Source organism: Crinia signifera, chromosome 5 (assembly GCF_055691185.1).
Source record: "Crinia signifera chromosome 5, ASM5569118v1, whole genome shotgun sequence".
In the NCBI taxonomy this organism is placed as follows: domain Eukaryota; kingdom Metazoa; phylum Chordata; class Amphibia; order Anura; family Myobatrachidae; genus Crinia; species Crinia signifera.
The window spans coordinates 264,135,721-264,157,348 of record NC_139221.1 but is presented as its reverse complement, the minus strand read 5'-3'; the positions used below and the strand labels follow the sequence as shown (position 1 = coordinate 264,157,348).

General features: G+C 46.0%; 1 protein-coding gene across 1 annotated transcript in view; it reads right to left on the bottom strand.

The window, feature by feature from the left end:
* The window catches only part of CHN2 (chimerin 2), a 302,557-nt gene extending 286,021 nt beyond the window's left edge, over window positions 1–16,536 (bottom strand). The window contains exon 1 of the mRNA XM_083188957.1: window positions 16,123–16,536. Coding sequence (XP_083045083.1) covers window positions 16,123–16,171 — 49 coding nt within the window. The 5' untranslated portion in view covers window positions 16,172–16,536. The remainder of the gene's footprint in view (window positions 1–16,122) is intronic.
* Window positions 16,537–21,628: the final 5,092 nt, after the last annotated feature.

Below are 21,628 nucleotides of genomic sequence, written 5' to 3'. Positions count from 1 at the left end.
CCAGCCTGTAACCTAGTGAAATGAGACCCCTGGCCCAGGAATCCAGACCTGAGGCGTCCCACACATGACTGAAATGCAACAATCGCGCTCCCACTGCGAGAGAGTCTCGTGGCGGGAAAACCCCGTCATGCTGCAGGCTTAGAGGACGCTGCGGCATTTGGACGGTCCTGGGTGCTGGAGGAGTTAGGCTTCCTAAACTTGCCTCTTGTGCCTCTGTTGGCATTAGAGGCGCCCCTGGCCTTGGGGCGAAACCTGTTCCCACGAAAGGACTGCTGGGAAGTACCTGTGAAGGTACGCTTTGCCACCGTGGGAGCTGATGGGAGGAAGGTAGATTTCCCTGCCGTGGCCTTGGAAATCCAACCGTCTAATTCACTCCCAAAAAGCCATTCTCCTGTAAAGGGAATACCCTCCACACTCTTCTTTGAATCTACGTCAGCAGACCACTGACGTAGCCACAAAGCCCGTCTGGCTGAAACCGCCATGGCTGAATTTCGCGCGTTTATTGCGCCCAATTCCTTTTGCGCCTCACACAGGATCTTAGCGGTATCCTGAATGTGCCTCAGGCTGTCGCCTATCTGGGCCACAGTCATGTCACCCAACAACCCTTCTTGAATCTGGGTTGACCAGGTATGAATGGCCTTAGCCATCCAGCAGCTGGCTAAAACTGGGCGTTGGGATGCCCCACTAGCCGTATATATGGACTTGAGGGTAGCTTCCAGCCTCCTGTCCGCCCCGTCTTTAAGGGTGGATACACCTGGGACCGGTAGCAACACCTTCTTAGAAAGGCGGGAGACAGATGAGTCCACTACCGGTGGCTCCTCCCACTTCTTCCTGCCCAAAGGTTCAAAAGGATAGGCATTTGTGAACCTCTTTGAAATAGTAAACCTTTTATCAGGGTTTTGCCAAGCAGCCCTGAACACAGTTTCTAACTCCGCCTGCTCAGGGAAGTACACTGGCTGTTTTCTCTGAGTCATGAAGAAAGGATCTCCTTCTGCGGATGCCTCCACGGGAGATCTAAAACATCCCTGATGGCCCTGATAAGCGGTTCAGGCCCATGCACTGCTGCCTCAGGGACTGGTTCCTGCAGAACCTGCTCCTCACCCTCCTCTAGTATGTCCTCATCATCATCGTCTGAATCAGGGGCCATCGCAGCAGCCGGCCTCTTTTGAGGCTGTGCGGGAGGAGGTACACTAAGAGTATGAAGAATATCCACCCTGGCAGCTAACATGGACAATTCTCTCTGAACCCTCTGCGTTTGCTGAGTGTTATTGGAAAGCTGTGAAGCCACAGAATCCAACAGGGTCTTTATGTTGGAGGCCCAAACAGGCTCCTGCTCGTCAGCCTGAGACGGCCCCACAAGCTGTATAATAAAGGTGTAAAATATATATATAATACATTATAACCTGAGGGGTGTCCCTGGTGGTCCAGCGGCAGCACCCCTATGCCAGTTACCAGACGCGGTGTTCACGCAGTCCCTGCTGGAGAGCCGCCATTACTAGCCGTCGTCTTGCCGCACCAGAAATGGCTGCGGGGACCCCTTGTGGGACCCCCAGCCTGTACTCACCACTGAAGTCTTCTGACCTGTCAGGGGTGTGCGGCGGCTAGGGGACTTGCTCGCCACAGCGCAATGCTGTGCGGTGACAAGTCCCACGCAGGACCGAATTGTCCTGTAGCAGGGTCAGCTCTGCACCTGAAGAGGTCGGGGACTGACCCTTCCCCTGACACCCATGAAGCAGGACAGCTGTGTGGTCACCACAGCGCCCCAAAATAACAAACTTTGAAAATAAATGTAGAAAAACTCTGGAGCATCCAGAAGCACTGCCTCTCCTGAGGCACATTTTTCAAAACTGACTAGTGGAGGGAGATTGAGGGGAGGAGCCAGTGCACCCACACTGAAAGTTCTTTTATGTGCCTGTCTCTCCTGCGGAGGTCTCAATCCCCATAGTAGTGAAGCCCAGTATCCCATTGGACGGTAGAGAAATGTAAAAAAAACTCAAGTCGACCTTTTCCATGTCAACATATTGCTTGTGTCAACCTTTTGACTATGTCAACCTGAGTTATGTCAAACTTTTTCATGTGTCGACGCATAGTGGTCAACCTTTTGACTGGCGACCTTAATATTGTCTACCGTACAACCGCTTACCTATCCAGGAACATGGATCCTGCGACTTGTTTCCAGGGACACCTCTACTGTGCAAATCACAGGATCATCGCCAGCCTATGGGGGTTATTCTAGTTCACTCGCAAAGGGACAATCACTCTCCATTGGACAAAACCATGTGCACTGCAGGTGAGGCTGATGTAACATGTGCAGAGAGTTACGTTTGGGTGTTTTAATGTTTCTGTGCAGGGTAAATACTGGCTGCTTTATATTTACACTGCAATATAGATATCAATTTGAAGTACAAACCTCGGTACTTATGTAGTATCTGGGCTGCCGATTTTTTGATTGTATGCCTTAACTTAAGGCATACAATCAGATGCGATGCGATATCGCATCGCATCGCATCCGACCATATCGCATGCGATGCGATGACCCGATTTTTCCATAGGATTCAATGTTAAAATGGACTGAGTCCATTTTAACATGGAATTCAATGGGAAAAAGGGGTCCTTTTCATACCCCTACTATCCAAGTGGGCATGGAGTCGGATATAAACCTGTGGTGAGCGTAGCGAGCCACCGAGCCCGAAGCGTGGCGAGCGAAGTGAGCCCCGCGAGGGGACGGTATTCTGTGTCCCCTCGCGGGGCTCGCTACGCTCGCCACGCTTCGGGCTCTGTGGCTCGCTACGCTCGCCACAGGTTTATATCCAGATCCATGTCCACTTGGATAGTAGGGGTATGAAAAGGACCCCTTTTCCCATTGAATTCCATGTTAAAATGGACTCAGTCCATTTTAACATTGAATCCTATGGAAAAATCGGGTCCATCGCATCGCATCGCATCGAATGCGATATGGTCGGCTGCGATGCGATGCGATGGACCCGATTTCATTATCGGCAGCCCAGTTACTACATAAGTACCCAAACCTCATTCAAATCTAACTCTCTATGCACATGTTACATCAGCCCCACCTGCAGTGCATATGGTTTTGTCCATTAGAGAGTGATTGTGCCTTTGCGAGTGAACTAGAATAATCCCCGTTGTGTGTGCATGTGCAAGTGTTGGGACAGTCTTTCTCAGCCTGGGCTCCATAAGTACATATGTAGTTTTGGTACTTGTTTCCTAGCATGGCGCCCATCGCATACCGTACTTAGTGGTGTGCAATGCGATGCAATGCGATATTCCCGTTAAATTAACTGGAGTGCTTGTACAATGAAATATCGCATAGCATTGCATGCCAGCAAATGACATGCAATGCGATGCGATTTTTAATTGTACAAGCACCCTGATGGGTGCTTACAATGTTAAATGCACCCACATTGTCAACGCCACCCCCACTATCAATGCCAACCCGAAGTGTGGCGAGTGCAGCGAGCCCGCAATGGGCGGCGGTACGCGTCCTCCACCTTTTCATATCCCCACTATCCACGTCGGCGTGGAGTTGATTTTAGATAGTGTGGCGAGTGCAGCGAGCCACCGAGCTCGTAGCGTGGCGAGGGGACGCGGAATACGAGCCCAAAGCGTGGCGAGCGGACGCGGAATACATGCAAAGTAATCCATGTCCGCTCGCCACGTTTCGGGCTTACTATCTAAAATCAACTTCACACTGACGTGGATAGTGGGGTTATGAAAAGGTCGGAGGATGCGTACCGCCGCCGCTCGCCACGCTTCGGGTTGGCGTTGATAGTGGGGGTGGCGTTCACAATGGGGGTGCATTTTACACTGTAAGCACCCATCGCATGTCGCTATATTGCATGCGATGCGATTGTATAAGATGTACTACGATCAAAATCGGGGGCGCCGTGCTAGGAAACAAGTACCATGGTTTTATTATTTTATGTTTGCTACCTACCATTGTCTACAGTATTTACATTTATTTTTAACACAATTTTATGATTAAACCGGAAAAATTGAACCCCAGTTGTTTTGATTTCCTTTTATACAGTAGCCCTTACTTATTATTATGTATGGTTTTAAGTAATACGCACATGTTGAATTATTTCTATTTCATGATGAATCTGTGAGAAAGATTCCTAAGAATACCCTAAAAATCCCACTGAGATAGAAGGAATAGAGGCAGCTTAATCACGGTCTGGCACTGTTTCACGCCTCACTGCTGAGCACTACTAGATGCACTGCAGAGTTACAACACACCAGCACACATCACTGGTTACCAGCAGCCACCCACTGAGTTAGGGGAATGCTATTTTGGGATAGTTTGCATATATTTCACATTATCGTATGTCAGAACCTGGGTAGTGCACAAGGACATAAGGCATATGCCACACTAAGCTTTGTATCTAATGGAGAAATATTTTCATACAGATTTACATATAACAGCAACAATTTGCAACAGTAGGTTCCACTCAGAACAGATGACCAACCCTAGAAAAAAAGAGGGAATTGAGGGAATAAGTCAAAATAGCAAAAAGGAAGAATGAAATGGAAACATTGACACATAGGACCTTATTCAGGTCTGTTCTCAACTGGCGCTCGTTTGCACGGGGACCGCTGGGCGTTCTCATGCTAATGAGGGCTTGACAAGGCCGACAGGGGCGGGCACAACTCTGGCACTTGCGCTGTCAGTGTAAAGCAAAATAAGTCATGTTTGCTAATCAAGCTTTTCACAGAGGGTCCGATTCAGACCGAATCGCTGGGCTGCGAGTGTTCGGAGCTCAACGATCAGGTAAATGCCGCCCGCATGAGTGAACTCCCACTGCCCATGTGCATAGCTACACATGCAATCACAGCCATGCGGAAGGGGTAATTCACTTAACCATCAAATGAATCCCCCCTGTGTGCAGCGCCGCATAAGCTGAGAGCAGGAGCACAACAAGAAAGGAGGAATTGTTATTGCTGGAGGCTATATAGAAGACAGAAACAGGGGACTGCCCAGAAGGCATGCTGATTCACAGAGTCTCTGCTGTAATAATGGCTGCAGAACAAATACTGAGGGGCCCATTTATTAAGGATTGCTGGGCGGAATATTACCGCCTAGCATCACATTGTAATATGCAATCCTATTGCGTGATCCGAAAGGCACTTGTCCCTGTGATGCGCTCAGCCGGGTGCCGGGGGTTCAGCCCATATGCAGTTAGCGCTGACCCCCGCCGACCCCACTGACCACACTACCCCCGCAGCAGTGCAGTCTGTAGCCCATAGGCCACAATTTGCTACCGCCATCTCAGAATGGTGGTAGCCCAGGGACCCGAAGCGATGCTTCACGATGTTGATACATCGGGCAGCTTCACATCCCCCATAGCAACCTATGGGGGATGCGGCCGGCGGCGATGCAGTAGGGATCGCAGCAGGGATCAGAGATTCCCACTGCGGTCCCTCCTGATACATTCAGGTGATACTTAATATTTGAGGATAACTCCCAAAAACACCCTTTGGGGAATTACCCACAATATTAAATAATAAATGGGCCCCTAATAGAGAACACCGCAGCTGGTGTCCGTCATACACGAGACAGTGATGGCAGAGAGGAGATATACAGCCGCTAATGTCAGAAGCGACCAGCGCAGGTGGTTCACCGTAGTGGGATCACATATGGAAACGGATAAAGGGTCCCGCTATGATAATTGGCTATAGGGATATGTACCGCACATGTGATGGGTACAGCACTCTGGAAAATGTGGGGGATCGCCCAGCAGTGGTAACTTTTTTCTAAATATATGCACAAGCAGCGGGAACAACACACTGGAGATGGTGGAAGCTTTGTGTTGTGCACTGACAGCAGAGATAGCACAACAGAACCTGAGGAAAGTGCCCAGCATTTAGCTGGTGCTGGGTTTGTGCATAGCCACAGGAAGAGCACACTGGAAATGATGCAGCCAACACAGGAAACAGAATATAGGGCAGATTTAGCAACAAGTGATATTCTTATAACATTATGAATGATAAATGGTATGCCAGCCATTCAGCTCCTGTCATGTGTTTAAAAAAAAATCAGTTTGGAGCTAATTGACTGAAAAAAAAAAACATTTATTATTATCAATAGGAAGATAACAAGAATATCACTAGTTGTTAAATCTGCCTCTACAACTCTAATTGAGAGAGGAAGATAGGCTACACTAATGGAGTTGTTCTGGCAAGGATCAATGGTCAGGAAAGGTTTAATATAGCATTCTAGCTGCTGATAGGCTGCTTAAATCATATGCAAAAGACTGAAGCAGGATTGGGCAGAAAGTGATCAGCTGAGAACTAAGATGGTGGCACCAATGCCCGGCTGCAGGATCTGCTTGTGGAATTGGAAAGTTCATGGTGGCAGCAGGATGTGAGACGCCTCTTGACAGCCTAGAAAGCAGGTGCTAGGGGTGAATGCTGATGTGAAGTGGGCACAGATAGGTGTATATAATAAATTCAAAAGTTGGTCTTTTGGGTGAGGGATGGGCCAATATGGTATGGTTCAATGTGAATCTAGTAATTTTAGCCCAATTTAGGACAAAAACGTGAAAAATCCATGTTTGACGTTTTGACTGTCGACCTTCCCAATGTCCACATACTGCTTGTGTCGACCTTTTGACCCTGACAACCTTAGGCGTGTCAACCTTTTATCTGTGTCGACCTAAGGCCTGCTGGTTGACCCAATGTATGTCAACCTTAATAGTGTGGCAGATAAAGACATGACTTGTAACTACAAGATACTGAAATTCAACATGAATTATTTGTTTATTCACAGTGGGTAAACCTGGTGGTGCACTGACGAGTTATACTGTACACACATACACAAAACTACACTGGCTGAGGAAAGTATTCAACGCCTTCAAAAGCCAACAGATTTGACGTTATTACAAAGGACACTTAACACAGTTTGTTCAAGATAGTATTTGTATTGTGAACCAGGCTCTTAGAGGAAGTTTTTAAACTTGTAATACATTCTTTGTCTACATTGAAGTGATGTTTGCAGGAGTATTCAATCCCAGTGCTGTGGAAGTTTACACATATAAAAGATATTGACCTAAACATTGCCCTCTATCTATCAATCTTAAAAAACTCAAATAACATTGGTACTGTGAGTGAAGGAAAGCTGTGAAAATGAAGACCAAAGAGAATTGTAAGAATTGTCCCTCGAAACTCATACCCCTTTCACACCGCAGCTATAACACGGTATACTGCCGATTTTTCAGCATGTCGATCCGGTTCTAGGTGCAGTGTGAAAGATCCATAGTCAAAATACTGGGTCAAAAAACCCGGTATTTGTATCCATTTAGCAAGAAAGATCCTACAATGTTCAAAGGCGATTCACTTTGCAGTGTGAAAGACTCAGACCCGATATTTTGAACACATGTCTGTGCCAAAGAAGGTGATAGGCTGTCTCCCTGCCTGATGAGAGAAGTAGTCCATTACAGATGACATTACACTGTTTTTATATGGGTGAACCGGGTTCAGTGTGAAAGGCACCAACCGGTAATGACCCAGTAATAATCCAGGTCCTCCATGCGATGTGAAAGGCGTTAGCTTGCTCAGACCCATTTCGGAAACGTTTTTAAATACCGGGTCAGAGCAGGGTTTGCGATGTGAAAGCAGCATTACTGTCAGAGCAAGAAGGAGACTTGTGAGAAAAGCCATAGAGGCCAACTAGAACTGTGACAAGGCTATGGGCCTAATTCAGACTTGTTCACCGGCCTGCACATTCGTAATCTGAGCAATTACAGAATGACCACGCATGTGCACGGTACACTGTGCACATGCACAAGGTCTCCCCATTGCTGGCCATTCACAAGGTGATTGACAACCGGCTGCCGTTTGTTGGCGTCACGCCAGCCCTTTTCTGGGAATTCCCCAGGAAACACCAGCATTGCCAGCCATTGGGAGGGAAACCCTTCACACTCACCCACCATGGAATGTTCCCCCCTGTGTGCATGGCTATGACTGTATTTGCATCCATTCAGAGGGGAGGCAATCGACTCTGACAGGGCGTCTTTTACCTAATGGTGGGGATCCGGAGATTCACTGTCCAGTGATCAGGTCCTAGGCCCTATGTACAGAGCCCAGTGGCTGGGACTGGAGTGAAGATGCACCAGCCGATGATATCAGGGGGTCTGTAGGCAACTGCTCTTAGGGAAGATGGCTAGAAAGAAGCCATTACTGAAGAAAAACCACATGAAAGCACATCTGCAGTTTGTCAGAACACAGCAGGTGATCCAGATAAAATATGGGATAAAGTGCTGTGGTCAAATGAGACAAAAATTGGACTGTTTGGCCCCAACTGAAAACACTTTCTTCAACTGCCTATTCCTCAGTAAATACCATCCGAGCAGTGGGGTCAGCAGTATACTGAGGTGGGGCCCGGCATCTTGATAAAATTAAGAGATTGATAGATTGCGCAAAATTCTGTGAGATACTAGAAAACAGCCTGCATCATTCTGCTAGATAGCTAAAACATGGGGAAAAGATCCAAGCACAAGGCTATAGCCACACTGGTGTGGCTGCACAACCAAATGGAGAATCTTCTGTAATGGCGAAGGCAGAGTCCAGGTCTCAATCTGTGCACAAGCATCCTGGAGTAAATCTGCAAGAAGCAATGGGCAAGACACCCTCCCAAACATTGTGGTAGGAACTTACTCCAACAGCGTCAAAACTGTTGTGCAGTAAAAGGTGGTTCTAGCAGGAAATAGCCTGCAGGAGCAGAGTAAAGCTGTGTACACAGTACACACAGTGCAATATCCCTAGCATATTGCCAGTGATTTGTTTGCGCTGCAGTGATAAATAGCCGGGGGAGCGCTCCCTTGTTCAGCCCCTCATGTGCAGCATACTTCTGTGATCAGCTGTTTCCCTCTGAGGCTCCCCCAGCAGAGTCTCCTTTTCATCAGCGACCATCTCTGGTCGCTGATGAAAACTGGACACTGAGCAATATATTGCAGCACTGAAAACATCACTATATCTATGCTGTTTTCTGATAATACTGTATGTCTACTTCACACACGGGTCTGGGACGGATATTAGACAGCACTTACATCGACAGCCATTACATCGACACCATTAGTTCGACAGCTCAATAGGTCGACATGGTTTTAGGTCGACATACCATTAGGTCGACATGTCATTAGGTCGACAGCTCATTAGGTCGACAGCTCATTAGGTTGACATGTTTTTAGGTTGACACTACCATGAGGTCGACAGTGTCTATGTCGACAGTCAAGGGTTTTTTCACTGTTTTTTGGCCGACATGGACACAGTTTCGCTCGCAATGCTTCGGGCACAGTGCCTCGCTGCGCTCGGCACACTATTTTATTCTCCCACCACGCCCTAGTGGATAGTAGGGCATGAAATACCGCCTGTCGGCACATGTCGGCTCAAAAAACAGTGAAAAAGCCCATGTCGACCTTTTGACTGTCGACATAGACACTGTCGACCTAATGGTAGTGTCGACCTAAAAACATGTCGACCTAATGAGCTGTCGACCTAATGAGCTGTCGACCTAATGACATGTCGACCTAATGGTATGTCGAAATAAAACCATGTCGACCTATTGAGCTGTCGAACTAATGGTGTCGATGAAATGGCTGTCGATGTAAGTGCTGTCTAACAATAGTCCGGATACCTTCACACACTCTTGTTCATTGAAAAAAACATGTTTATTAAAAAAAAAAATAAAGCATTTTTCATTCAATGTCTTTGGTTATCGCCATCGAGTAGGAAGAAGCAAACAATATACTAAGCAAAAGCTGCAAGAGGACATGTACAAGCCAATATAAATACTCCCGGGGCTATGCAACATCTAATTTACGTAACGTAACACAAACAGCCTATTATTATGTACCTCTTCCAATAAGATTATTTTTGCTTTCTGCACAACTAAAACATCTGCTGGCGATAAATGGGATGCTATACTATAGTGTTTACACAATATGAATGCTTGTTTAAATACTACAGTTTATTTTCAAATACTAATAAACTATAAAACATGTTCAGCACCTTAGTTATTTGTTCTCAAATTCCACATGGTATGCATGCAACGTTCAATTTATGCCAAGCCAAGTGTATGTCGGGGAGTATCAGTAATCCAAAATCAGATTTACAGTATGGGGCGTACACACGCTTTGTTTTGGACACGTTTTCAATTCTAAATCGAACAGTGTTAACTGCCTTCAATCCAGATTCGATCCCGATGCACAGTCCAGCGGCAGCACCGGAATCGAAAGCTGAAATAGACTGGGCAAGCAAGTCTATTTCTGCTTCGATATGGAAGATCGAAGGTAATTATATGCTGCTTTATGCAGCATCCCCCCTCCCTACCCATGCGCGCCGTCCTCGTGCCATCCATCAGCCCCTCACTCCCTCCTTTTTCGATGCCGGGGTCCAGACGGCCATCGATATCAAATCGATAGCGGATGAGCAGTGGGCTGGCCGTAACCGTCCCCGTCCCTGTGAAGCGACACAGTGGTGGTTGCATCACCCCCCCCCACACACACACACACCTGCCTGGGGCACTGAGTACCGCATATAATGTATCGTGTGCGATCCTGCCGTCTGGCAGCTGCCGGGTGAGATGTGGGGTATCACATACAAGGTACTCACCCTAGTGGATGGGGGTCTTAAAAGAGGAGAAACCTCTGTAAAGTACAACATACAGTAAAGTGAAAATATAAACTACATTCAAAATCAGAACCATCATTTAGAACAGGGGTGGGCCAAGGGCCAAGGACCGTTTGTATGGGGAAAAAATCCTTCAGGGGCCATATGTAAAAATTTCTTGTACAAATTGTCCTGCTGCAGCCGTCCCACGCTCCGGCGGCTGCCTCTGAATAGGACTGACAGTCTCCGGCTGCTGTTGATTAAGAGGAATCTCGCAAGAACTACCAACCTCTCACGAGAATTCCCCTGTACGTGACTCCCAGCAAAGCCGCCAGGCGTGTGGGCGGGCCACTCAGACCGGCTACGGGGGCCGCATACGGCCCCCGGGCCTGAGGTTCCCCACCCCTGATTTAGAACATAAAAAATCTGTACCCTGGGTTCTGAACTACACTTTTAATGGTGTTTCCGATATTTTTTATGAAATGCAAGAAATGCACCAAAATTTCTTATCTAACCCATCCGTGTAATTACAAAAATGGATTTTTTTATGCTGCAAAAAGCATAAAAAGTCCATGATTTTGGAGAAAGAGACTGTGCTGTGGTAAATGTGATGAATTCAGTATATAGTCTGCACGCACAGTGTGTGGGGTGTGTGTACATTCACCTGCCCTGCTGCAAAGTTTATCTCACAGCACAAGGACACTGATAGAGGAAAGACATAAGACAATAATATAATATACTGTATATGAACAGTGAAACAGCTTCTGGGAACACACGTGTTTAAATAATATCAAGCATACAGCAAGAGCAGAAATACATTGATTGATTATTAAGTGCTAGCCTCGGAAGTCACATGTCCAAGTCAGTCAGATGTAAGGAAGACATCGAGAAGACTGGCCATTTACTTATAGAGAAACAGAAGCTCTGTGGTAACTCGACTGGACAGCCCCTGATTAAAATCCAAAATACATTAAAATTTAAAGTCACTAATATAATTGCCACTGAGTTAAATAAAAACAAATCAATCATTATGGTTTTCCATTCTACTGACTTACCTCACAAAAAAATGTTGTTTCAAATTGCTGAGACTGCTTGGCGTAATAAATAGAATTCAATAAAGCACTTTAGACCTCATTAGTCCAATGCAAAGCAGTGTTATTATAAACTAAACTATAAACCAAAAACTTGGGTATAAATATGCATGGATTACACATCCCCTCACATGCGGCTGAAGGGGGGATAAATCATTCGCCCCCCCCCAACGCCCTCCCTCCCCTACACATGCGAACACCTAGGGGTGTATGATACTCGCCGAAGTGTACACACAGGGAATCGGTACATCTATCAGAATGAACTTAGGTCTACAGTCATTAGGTTGACCCCACTAGGTCGACTGGCAGGAAGGTCGACCTGATTTAAGGTCGACATGGGCCAAGGTCGACATGACTTAAGGTCGAATTTGCATAAAGGTCGACATGAGGAAGGTTGACTGGTCATAAGATCGACATGGGTTTTTCACTGTTATTTTATCCGAATGTCGACACAGTCGACATGGACACAGTTGGCAATGAGAATCGGACCCTCGCATCGCTCGCTTCGCTCGCAATGCTTCGGGCACGGTGGCTCGCTTCGCTCGCCACAGCTTTAATAACCTCATCCACGCCCTAGTGGATGGTAGGGCATGAAATACCGCCTGTCGGCACATGTCGGCTGAAAAAACAGTGAAAAACCCCATGTCGACCTTATGACCAGTCGACCTTCCTCATGTCAACCTTTATGCAAATTCGACCTTAAGTCATGTCGACCTTGGCCCATGTCGACCTTAAGTCAGGTAGACCTTCCTGCCAGTCGACCTAGTGGGGTCGACCTAATGACTGTAGACCTAAGGTCATTCTAATAGATGACCACTTCCCACACACAGGGGGTCGGTCTGCACATGTGCAAATACGCCCATGGATAAATGCACAAGTTTGATGGGATAGCGTAGACCGTGGGTTTGGGGCCAAAATGAGAACATGAGCTATTCCACTGTCATGTGTGGGACATTTGTAAAAGTTTTATCATATCAATTTTTTGTTAAAACTTAACACAATTTATGTATTTATTTTCTAAAATATGGAAGTGTCTGACGAGGTTTATCTTTTAGGTAGAAAAAATATTTACAGCTATATCCAACACAACAGCACAAACTTTAGCGGTCACGTATGGGTCAAGTCCACCACCATATGACAAAGCTATAGGGGTATATTCAATGCATGACGAAACTGCTGTCTTGCCGAAAAGAAGTCAGCTTTCAACATGAATAGATCGGAAGGGGTTCTATAGCTGAAAAACAGGTGGATTGACAGAATAGGCGCTAACCCACCTGCTGTTGATGAAAACACAGCCAAAGCCGAACATTTTTGCCCATGTTTCCGGCAATCTCAATCTGATGAAAAGATGCCGGATTGAGGCAGGGAGGACAGCGCAGAGGGGGCAGCAGCAGGTTACACGGGGCTGTGTTTCTGTCCACCGCTGACCGCACCCACTCACCGCCTCCCATACCCACCTGCCGCAATCACCTGTCTGCCGCCGCCCACACCCTCCCGCCGCCTCCTGTACCCACCCGCCGCCTCCAGTATCCACCCACTGCACTCACCTGGCCCCGTCCCGTGTGAAAACTCATAGGGTCCACAAAAAACCTCGGACACTGATTGTGGGCTTGTTAATCAATCCACGATAAGTCCCGGCATTGCGTTAGTCCAGAGTGAGTCAATTAGCCTCTGTTAATTGATTACCACCCCTTGGGGCAGCTGTATTAAGCCTGGTGAAGTGATAAAGTGGCCACTGATAATGCACCAGCCAATTAGCCTCTAACTGTCAAGTAACAGACTGGCCTTGCACAATGACAGTTATGAGCTGACTGTCTGTTGTGTTATCACCTACCACTTTATTTCTGTACCAGGCATAATAAATACATGCACCTACGCATATTACCCTTCATGGCAAGGAACCGCCAATCCTGTTCTCCTCCACCTCTATATGGGTGCATAAGAACATGACTCATGACTACATAGCACTTGTCAGGGAACAGAATCACCAGCTATAATTTTGGACACCTTTTACACCTTGCAGTTACAGTTTTGAAATAAGATGAATTTCAGTTCTTTATTTAAAACAAGTTGGAGAGATTAATTTAACTATTTGCTAGTAGCTTCGCAGGTTATGTACCTACATGACATTTTGGTTACTGATCTTTGCTAGTGGTTTCACTACAATAATCACATTTTTGTGCGCATAAACTTAATGCTCAAGGTTACTACGGAACCATTTAATAAATTAATTATCCCATTGAGGCTAATGAGGGTAAGCAAATGAAATGGTAACATGATTGTAGGAATGAACTCTTTTTAATGCACTATTAATAGCATTCTGCAGACCATCAAAATCAGACACCCCCACACACACAAACACATGCACTTACACATTTATACAGAGGTGGTTTCAAATAGCTGGAAGTGGGCATGTACCCTGGAATGCACTAGGAGGTGGACAAGTAGGAACAGGGGCACAAAAATAACATGAATACAAGCCAGTATTTTGGCCAGTTGGTAAATGACCCTTGCTGAATTAGTCAGAATGATGTATAAAGCAACTGTTCCCAATGTGAACAGGTGACAGCTATATTTTAAGAATACATTTGAATTTATAATAAAAAATATAGACACATTTATTAAATTCAGACAAACCTATTAAATGGTGCGATTGTTTTCATCTAAAAATACTTTTGTCACTTTTGATACCTTAACCTAATACTTCTGTTACCTGTTCTCATCTTGCTCAGCAATAACATTGCAGCCCAGTAGTGAAGCATAAGAGGCATCCTTCATAAACACTCGCTGGTACTTGTGTATTATCACGGTGCCCATCGTATCGCAGACCATAAGGCATGCGATGCGATGGTATGCGACGCGACAAGATTTCCCCCAATGACATACAATGTTAAAATTGTATAGCATTGTATATGGCATACAATGCCATACAATGCGAAGCGATGCGATTTTAAATAGTATAAGCACCCTAATGGGGGCTTACAATGTTAAATGCACCCCCACGCCACCCCCACTGTGAACGTGAACCCGAAGCATGGCGAGCGCAGCGAGCCCGCAAGGCGCGGCGGTACGCGTCTTCCGACCTTTTCATACCCCCACTATCCACGTCGGTGTGGAGTCGATTTTACATAGTGTGGCAAGCGCAGCGAGCCACCGAGCCCGAAGCGTGGCGAGCCTGAAGCGTGGCGAGCCCCGCCGAGGGGACGCGGAATGTAAAGTAATACGCATCCCCTCGCGGCGCTCGCCACGCTTCGGGCTCGGTGGCTCGCTGCGCTCGCCACACTATATAAAATAAACTCCACGCCAACGTGGATAGTGGGGGTATGAAAAGGTCGGAGGACGCGTACCGCTGACCCTCGCGGGCTCGCTGCGATCGCCACGCTTCGGGTTGGCGTTCATACTGGGGGTGGCGTGGGGGTGCATATAACATTGCAAGCACCCATTAGGGTGCTTATACTATTTAAAATCGTGTAGGGTGCTTATACAATTTAAAATCGCATTGCATCGGTGTGCATCGGGTGTATGCGATGCGATGCGATTAAAAGTCGAGCAACTTAATATCATGGCACCGTGATAATACACAAGTACCCACTCGCTTATTTACTTGTAATGATGCCACTAACAACACCAATGGCAGTGACGTTTTTTGTCTGTCCAATATATGACTGCAAACTTGTATATTCACTCACATGTTACTAATGGTAAATGCAGAGTTAAATAGAAGCCATATTAACCTGAGGCTGTTGGGCACAGGCAGATGAGCAGCTTTCCTCCAGGACTGGTTGCACATTTGGCTACAGGCAACCATGGGCAATCATGTGTCAGAGCCCAGAGCAGTGCAGCCTGTGGCTATTGTGGATCTTAGTGGAAAACAGAGCTGGCAATCAGGGCAGGACATAATAATACTGGAGGGTGTAAATGTCATAAATTATCACCAACATAACCCATAGCTGGCTTATATGTTGCATACAAACATATATAAACCAACCAAAAAGGTAGAATGAACCCAGGTTACAGTAATAACTGCAAGCAGATATATATATATATATATATATATATATATATATATATATATATATATACACACAGTATATTACATACACAAGCACAGAGGAAGGATCCTTAACTACCTGTGCATGTTCAATGGGCTGAGACATACCACAGCTGACAGCAGCACATGTCCCAGAGTGAGAAGAGACACATCCACAAGTGCTAAATCCCCCACACACCCGGCACCTCTGTTATCATGTAACCCAGACTAATTAGTCCATGTGCAATTTACCCTCCAAACTTCTGCCCATGCATGTCATGCCAGCAGCCCCACAGCCTGCGCAAGCAGCAGCACTGCCTGCATAAGGTACAGTATACATCATTACATGAAGAGAACAGATCCATCAGCACCTACCTGAGGACACTGAGGAGCCTGATAGACTGGAGTTGCTGGATGCTGCCATGCTGGATGACAGGTGCAGTGTAAGGTACTGGATGCAGCAGCAGCAGGCAGGGGACCTCCTCTAACCCATGGTAACACACTGGAGGACAGGCAGAGCGAGAGTGCAGCTCCCCAGCCAGCCAGCCAGCTGCCAGCACTGCTATATACTGTACACTTCCTGCTCTGTCAGATGACGCCGTGCATGCTGCTAGTGTATAGGTATACTGCTAGTGTGTATGCTGCCAGTGTGTTGTATGTATGGTGTGTGTGCTGCTGCCTGTCTCTCCAGGTGTCACTGTGCGCTGTGTCAGAGCCACCACAGTCCCGGCTGGCACAGCAATGTCCCGGCTGCGGTTGGCAGATAAGGAGTGACAGCAGCCTGGCAGCGAGAAGGGGCGAGCCGGAGCTCCCTCCCACACTAGCTGAGGATTACACCCAAGCTGGGCTGCTGCTGCTGGGTGCCTGCCCTCTCTGCGCAGGGTGCAGGGTGAACTTGTGGATGGCATCCAAATAGTGATATCTGCAAACATTGCACAACCAGTCGGGACTGGGGAGATAGTTATTGTCAGGGGATCAGATTTCATGGAATCAGTGTTACCAAATTGCTACAGTACATTCAGTAAAAGTAGGACATAGTGTATACATAGTACTGTACATAGTACATAGAGGTTTGGCGCAGCCTGGATAAGCCACCTGAGGAACATGAGTCTCACGCTGCCAATGCAGCTGTATAGAGAAACCTGATCTGTCAGCAGCTGTGGGCAGGCATTGTTATATCAAATAAAAATGACATTGCAGAGATACTGTTATCATGTAATATAATGGAAGCATAGACTACAGGGCAGCCTTGGCGAGATGGATATGGGTCATTGGGTCAGCCAAATTATGGTCGACATGCATTGGGTTAACCACTGATGGTCAACAGGGCTTAAGGTTAACACATGAAAAAGGTTGAAATAACGAAGGTCGACTGGGTCAAAAGGTCGACAATGGGAAGGTCAATAGTCAAAAGGTTGATAGGAGGTTTTAACTTTTTTTATTGAGCTGACATGTGCCGACAGGCGGTATTTCATGTGCTACCATCCACTAGGGTGTAGAGGGTAGTGAGCCTTGCGAGGGGATGCAGTGCACCGATATGGTGTCCATGTCGACATTCGGTACAAAAAAGTGAAAAACTCATGTTGACCTTTTGACTGTCGACATTCCCATTGTCAACATACTGCTTGTGTCAACATTTTGACCCAGTCCGCCTTAGCCATGTCGACATTTTTCATGTGATGACCTAAGCCATGTCGAATTGCAGTGGTTGACCTAATACATGTCGACCTTCAGTGGTCGACCCAATGCATGTCGACCTTAACAGTGTCGACCTAGAGACCGTATGCCGGCAAGATATAAAGTGGATGGAGATAAAATTGCAGTTATTCGCGCTCCAGTAAAATACCCAGAGTATGTGCCGGGTATGTGCCAACATCACCACCGCCAGGCAACCCCCCACTCGCCTACACTCATGGACTTTTTTTTCTCTTTTTTTCACAGTGATCATCTGACCTGGTTCCAGTTATTAGATGTACAGTTAGATAGAGCGTCAATAGGTCTACCCCAAAAGATCGGCATCAATAGGTCGACAGGGTAAAAAGGTTGACATGAAACAAGTTGAAGTGGAATAGGTTGGCAAGGTAAAAAGTGTAGGCGTACGAAGGGAGAAATGAGAGGGTACGAGTTGCACTCATATTGTCATTTATCAACATTGACACCATAAAAATTTAAAAAACTCATGTAGACCTTTGCAATTAGGGAATGCTAAAACTATGACAAGGCATGCTGGGATGTGTAGTTTCACAACAGTTTGGACATGACTGATCTAGACACTGTCTATATAACAACCCACACCTATCTGACCACTCTGGCCAGGTCCCTGCACAGCTGTGCAGCGGCGGGCATATCGCAGTGAGCTCTGGTATTACGCTATTGGAAGATAGTGTTATTATCACAGGGCTCACTGCAGTGTTTTTCTCATTTTTTTTAGCCAGATGTCGTTACCCATTATCAGTAGTCAATTTACTAAAATTTCTAAAAATGCAAAGAGGTGCCCATAGCAGCCAAACAGATTCTGTATATCATTTCTATACTGCAGCTAAAAAGTGATCATCGCAGCTCTTTTCTTTTTGAGAACAATTATACCCCTTTTACACCGCAGAAAAATCCGGGTCAGCGGCGGGTCAGACCCGGATCTTCGGCGGTGTAAATCCCTAACGCCGTGTCCCTTTACACGGGACCTCTACCCAGGTCCTGACCTGGGTAGAACACGGCTAGGACCTGGGTAGAGGGTGGTGTAAATGGGAACGCCGGGTCGGATGACTCCCATTTACATGAATGGGGAACGCCAACCTGCGGACCGCAGCGTCCGCAGGTTGGACGGATTGTCAGTCTGACAATGACAGCCGGCGCTGCTGTCTGCTATACTCTGCAGACGGCAGCGGCGGCGGGGGAGGGAGGTGAACGGATGCCTGTGTGCGGCATCCATTCACCTCCTGTCCAATGGCGGGGGGGGGGGGGGTGCGCGCGGGGATTGGGGGCAGCCTAGCAGCTTACCTTAGTGCTGGGCTGCCCCCAACAGTACGTCGGCGTCGATCGGCGCTTAAAGATGACATCGCGCTGTCATCTTCAAGTGCCGGGAAGGGGCGGGAGGGGGGTGCGGGCGTTTAAGCCCGTCCGGTGTAAATGCCCCTAAACGCCGGGTCGCTCCCGGCTTCAACCAGGGTCCAAAAAGCCGGGTGCGACCCGGCGTTTTGATCTAAAAGGGGTATTAGTAAATTTACCCCAGGAAATGCGATCTGATTACAAAAAGAAGAAAAGTGAATTACAGCAGGGTTTTCATCAACCCTTTAACCCTTTGAGTGCCAAGTGAATTTGTGTGAATATTGCCAAGTATTTGTATACATCATAATGGATGTCCATTCTCATGATAGATTGACTCTAGGTCGACTGTCATAAGGTTGACCACTATTGGTTGACAGTCAAAAGGTTGACAGGGTCCAAAGGTAGACAGTGAAAATGTTGACAGTGTAAAAAGGGCGACAAGGTCAAAATGTCGACAGCCAAAAGGTCGACATGCATTTTTTTAAACAAAATTTCGAGCCGACATGTGCCGACAGGCGGTATTTCATACCCTACCATCCACTATGGCGTGGAGGGAGAATATAGTAGTGTGCTGAGCGCAGCGGGGCACCGAGCCTGAAGCATGGCAAGCATAGCGAGCCATGCAAGGGGACACGGTACACTTAGACGTGTCCATGTTGACCTATGTCGACATAGACAACAAAAAAATATGAAAAACTCATGTTGAACTTTTCCATGACAACCTTTTGAATGTCGACCGTTTGACAATGTTGACATTTTTACTGTCGACCTTTTGACCCTGTCAACCTTTTCACTTTTAACTTTTGGACCCTGTCTACCTTTTGACTGTCAACCTTTGGATCCTGTCAACCTTGTCACTGTCGACCTTTTGACCCTGACAACCTTTTGACTGTCGACCATTAGTGGTCGGCCATATGACTTTAGACCTAGACATTGTGGGGGAAATTTACTAAAGCAAATGTGTAAAAAATAGGTGTAAAAATAGGTGTATTTGTATCCAGAAATACACTTATTTTTGACATTTACTATCCCGAAAATACGGCAATTCATATTCGTATTGATAGCACATCAATACGAATACGAATTGCCGTATATTCGGGATAGTAAATGTAAAAAATAAGTGTATTTCTGGATACAAATACACCTATTTTTACACCTATTTTTTACAAATTTCCTTTAGTAAATTTCCCCCTGTAGATCTAATATACCATAATAACCTGTAATGTTTACATTATAGAGGAAATATAATCTTTTTTTACAAAACTTTTTGAACTTGAATTTATATAACAAATGGGACCGACACTGGCATTTTTAGCAGATATTTTGAACACCTCTCAAATGTTGGCACTCAAATTGGCACTCCGGCACCCAAAGGCAAATGCCTAAAGCTGCCTAGTGGTGGGCCGACCCCGGTAGTACCTCAACTTGTAGCCAGTGGTGGACCTACAATTTTGGGGGCCTGAAGCTTGAGGTATTAGGGGGGCCCCTTCGCAACCACCAACAATAGTACAACATCCAAAAAATTACACCCAAATCAACTTTTTGTTAGATTATGCACATAAAATGTCATTAAAGAATAAAAGAAATTGCTGTAGATCATTTTTTGCATTTTCTTTTAAATTTAGTAGCCTCAACTTACCCTAAAAGTGCGAATAAGTAGAGGAGGAAAGTTTGCATCTAGTTACTGCTCTTAGTATATGGAGATGTGCTGGTTTTTATCCTTCATCTATACCGAACTCTCACTGTAGAATGTGTTGATCTGTTGTTTGGGGAGAATACTGTTTTAAGAGTTTCCTACCCTCAAGCATACTATAATTGTCAGTAGGAACAGTGCAGACCTAAAACTAGTACTCCCTCTGGGAGAATTACATTTAGTTCAATTGAACGCAGTAAGGATTTCCCAGTGGACACAATACAGCAGGTGTCTGAAACTCACACAGATTCAGTGACTTGTTATCTCTGTGCTCAACTTCATAGTTACAGATATTTTGTTTGTTTTTTAGGAATCAAAGACCATCACAAGCAAAACATGACAGTACTGTATGTTTTATTTTGTAGGAAACTTTAATGTAAATATAAAGAAATATAAAGAACCTCATATTTACTTAGGGAGACCAATCCCGGGATTCCTGGCACTGGCCTCCCAATACCAAGCCAGGAATTGGAGCAGGCGGCTGTAAACTGGAGCTTGGCGGCAGAGAGAGCGGGTAGACGCATTGGAGCGGGCTGCTGGAGGATGGAGGTGGCAGGGTCCAAGAGCCTAGTGCTAGTTTCTTAAATACAGGTGATCCCCACGATTTGGGCTGGCTATGCTCGGGTGGGGGGACCATGTTTAATATGTTATTTTAAATTTTAGAACACTGTTTTGGACAGAACCGTGCACAGACAGACAAACTCGCCAGGCTGGACCTGGTGTATTTGTTTTGCGATTTTTTTGCTCAATTTGAAAATTTGCACTCTATTACAGTTGAGATTGTCATGTTTTCTATGAGAAAACATCTGGATGCAATTTTGAATATGCAATTTTTGTAGACATGTCAAACGTGCAAATTTTACCTCATTTCGCATTTTTTTTTTTTACATTAAAGTTTTTATTGAAAGAAATGTGCGTAACAAAAAAAAAGAAAACATAGGTTACATAACAACCGACGCAGTCGGGCTTTGCATATGAAAATTCTTAACATAGTCTTTACTAGACATAAGAGTTGAATATTTGTTAGGTATAGGTGCACTAACCTGTAGATAATAAAAACATATTCAAATTTTAATCATAACTGTGAAGGAAAGGGGTCTAGAAAGTGTCGCCAGACCAGTCAGGATAAGCAGCAAAGGGGGA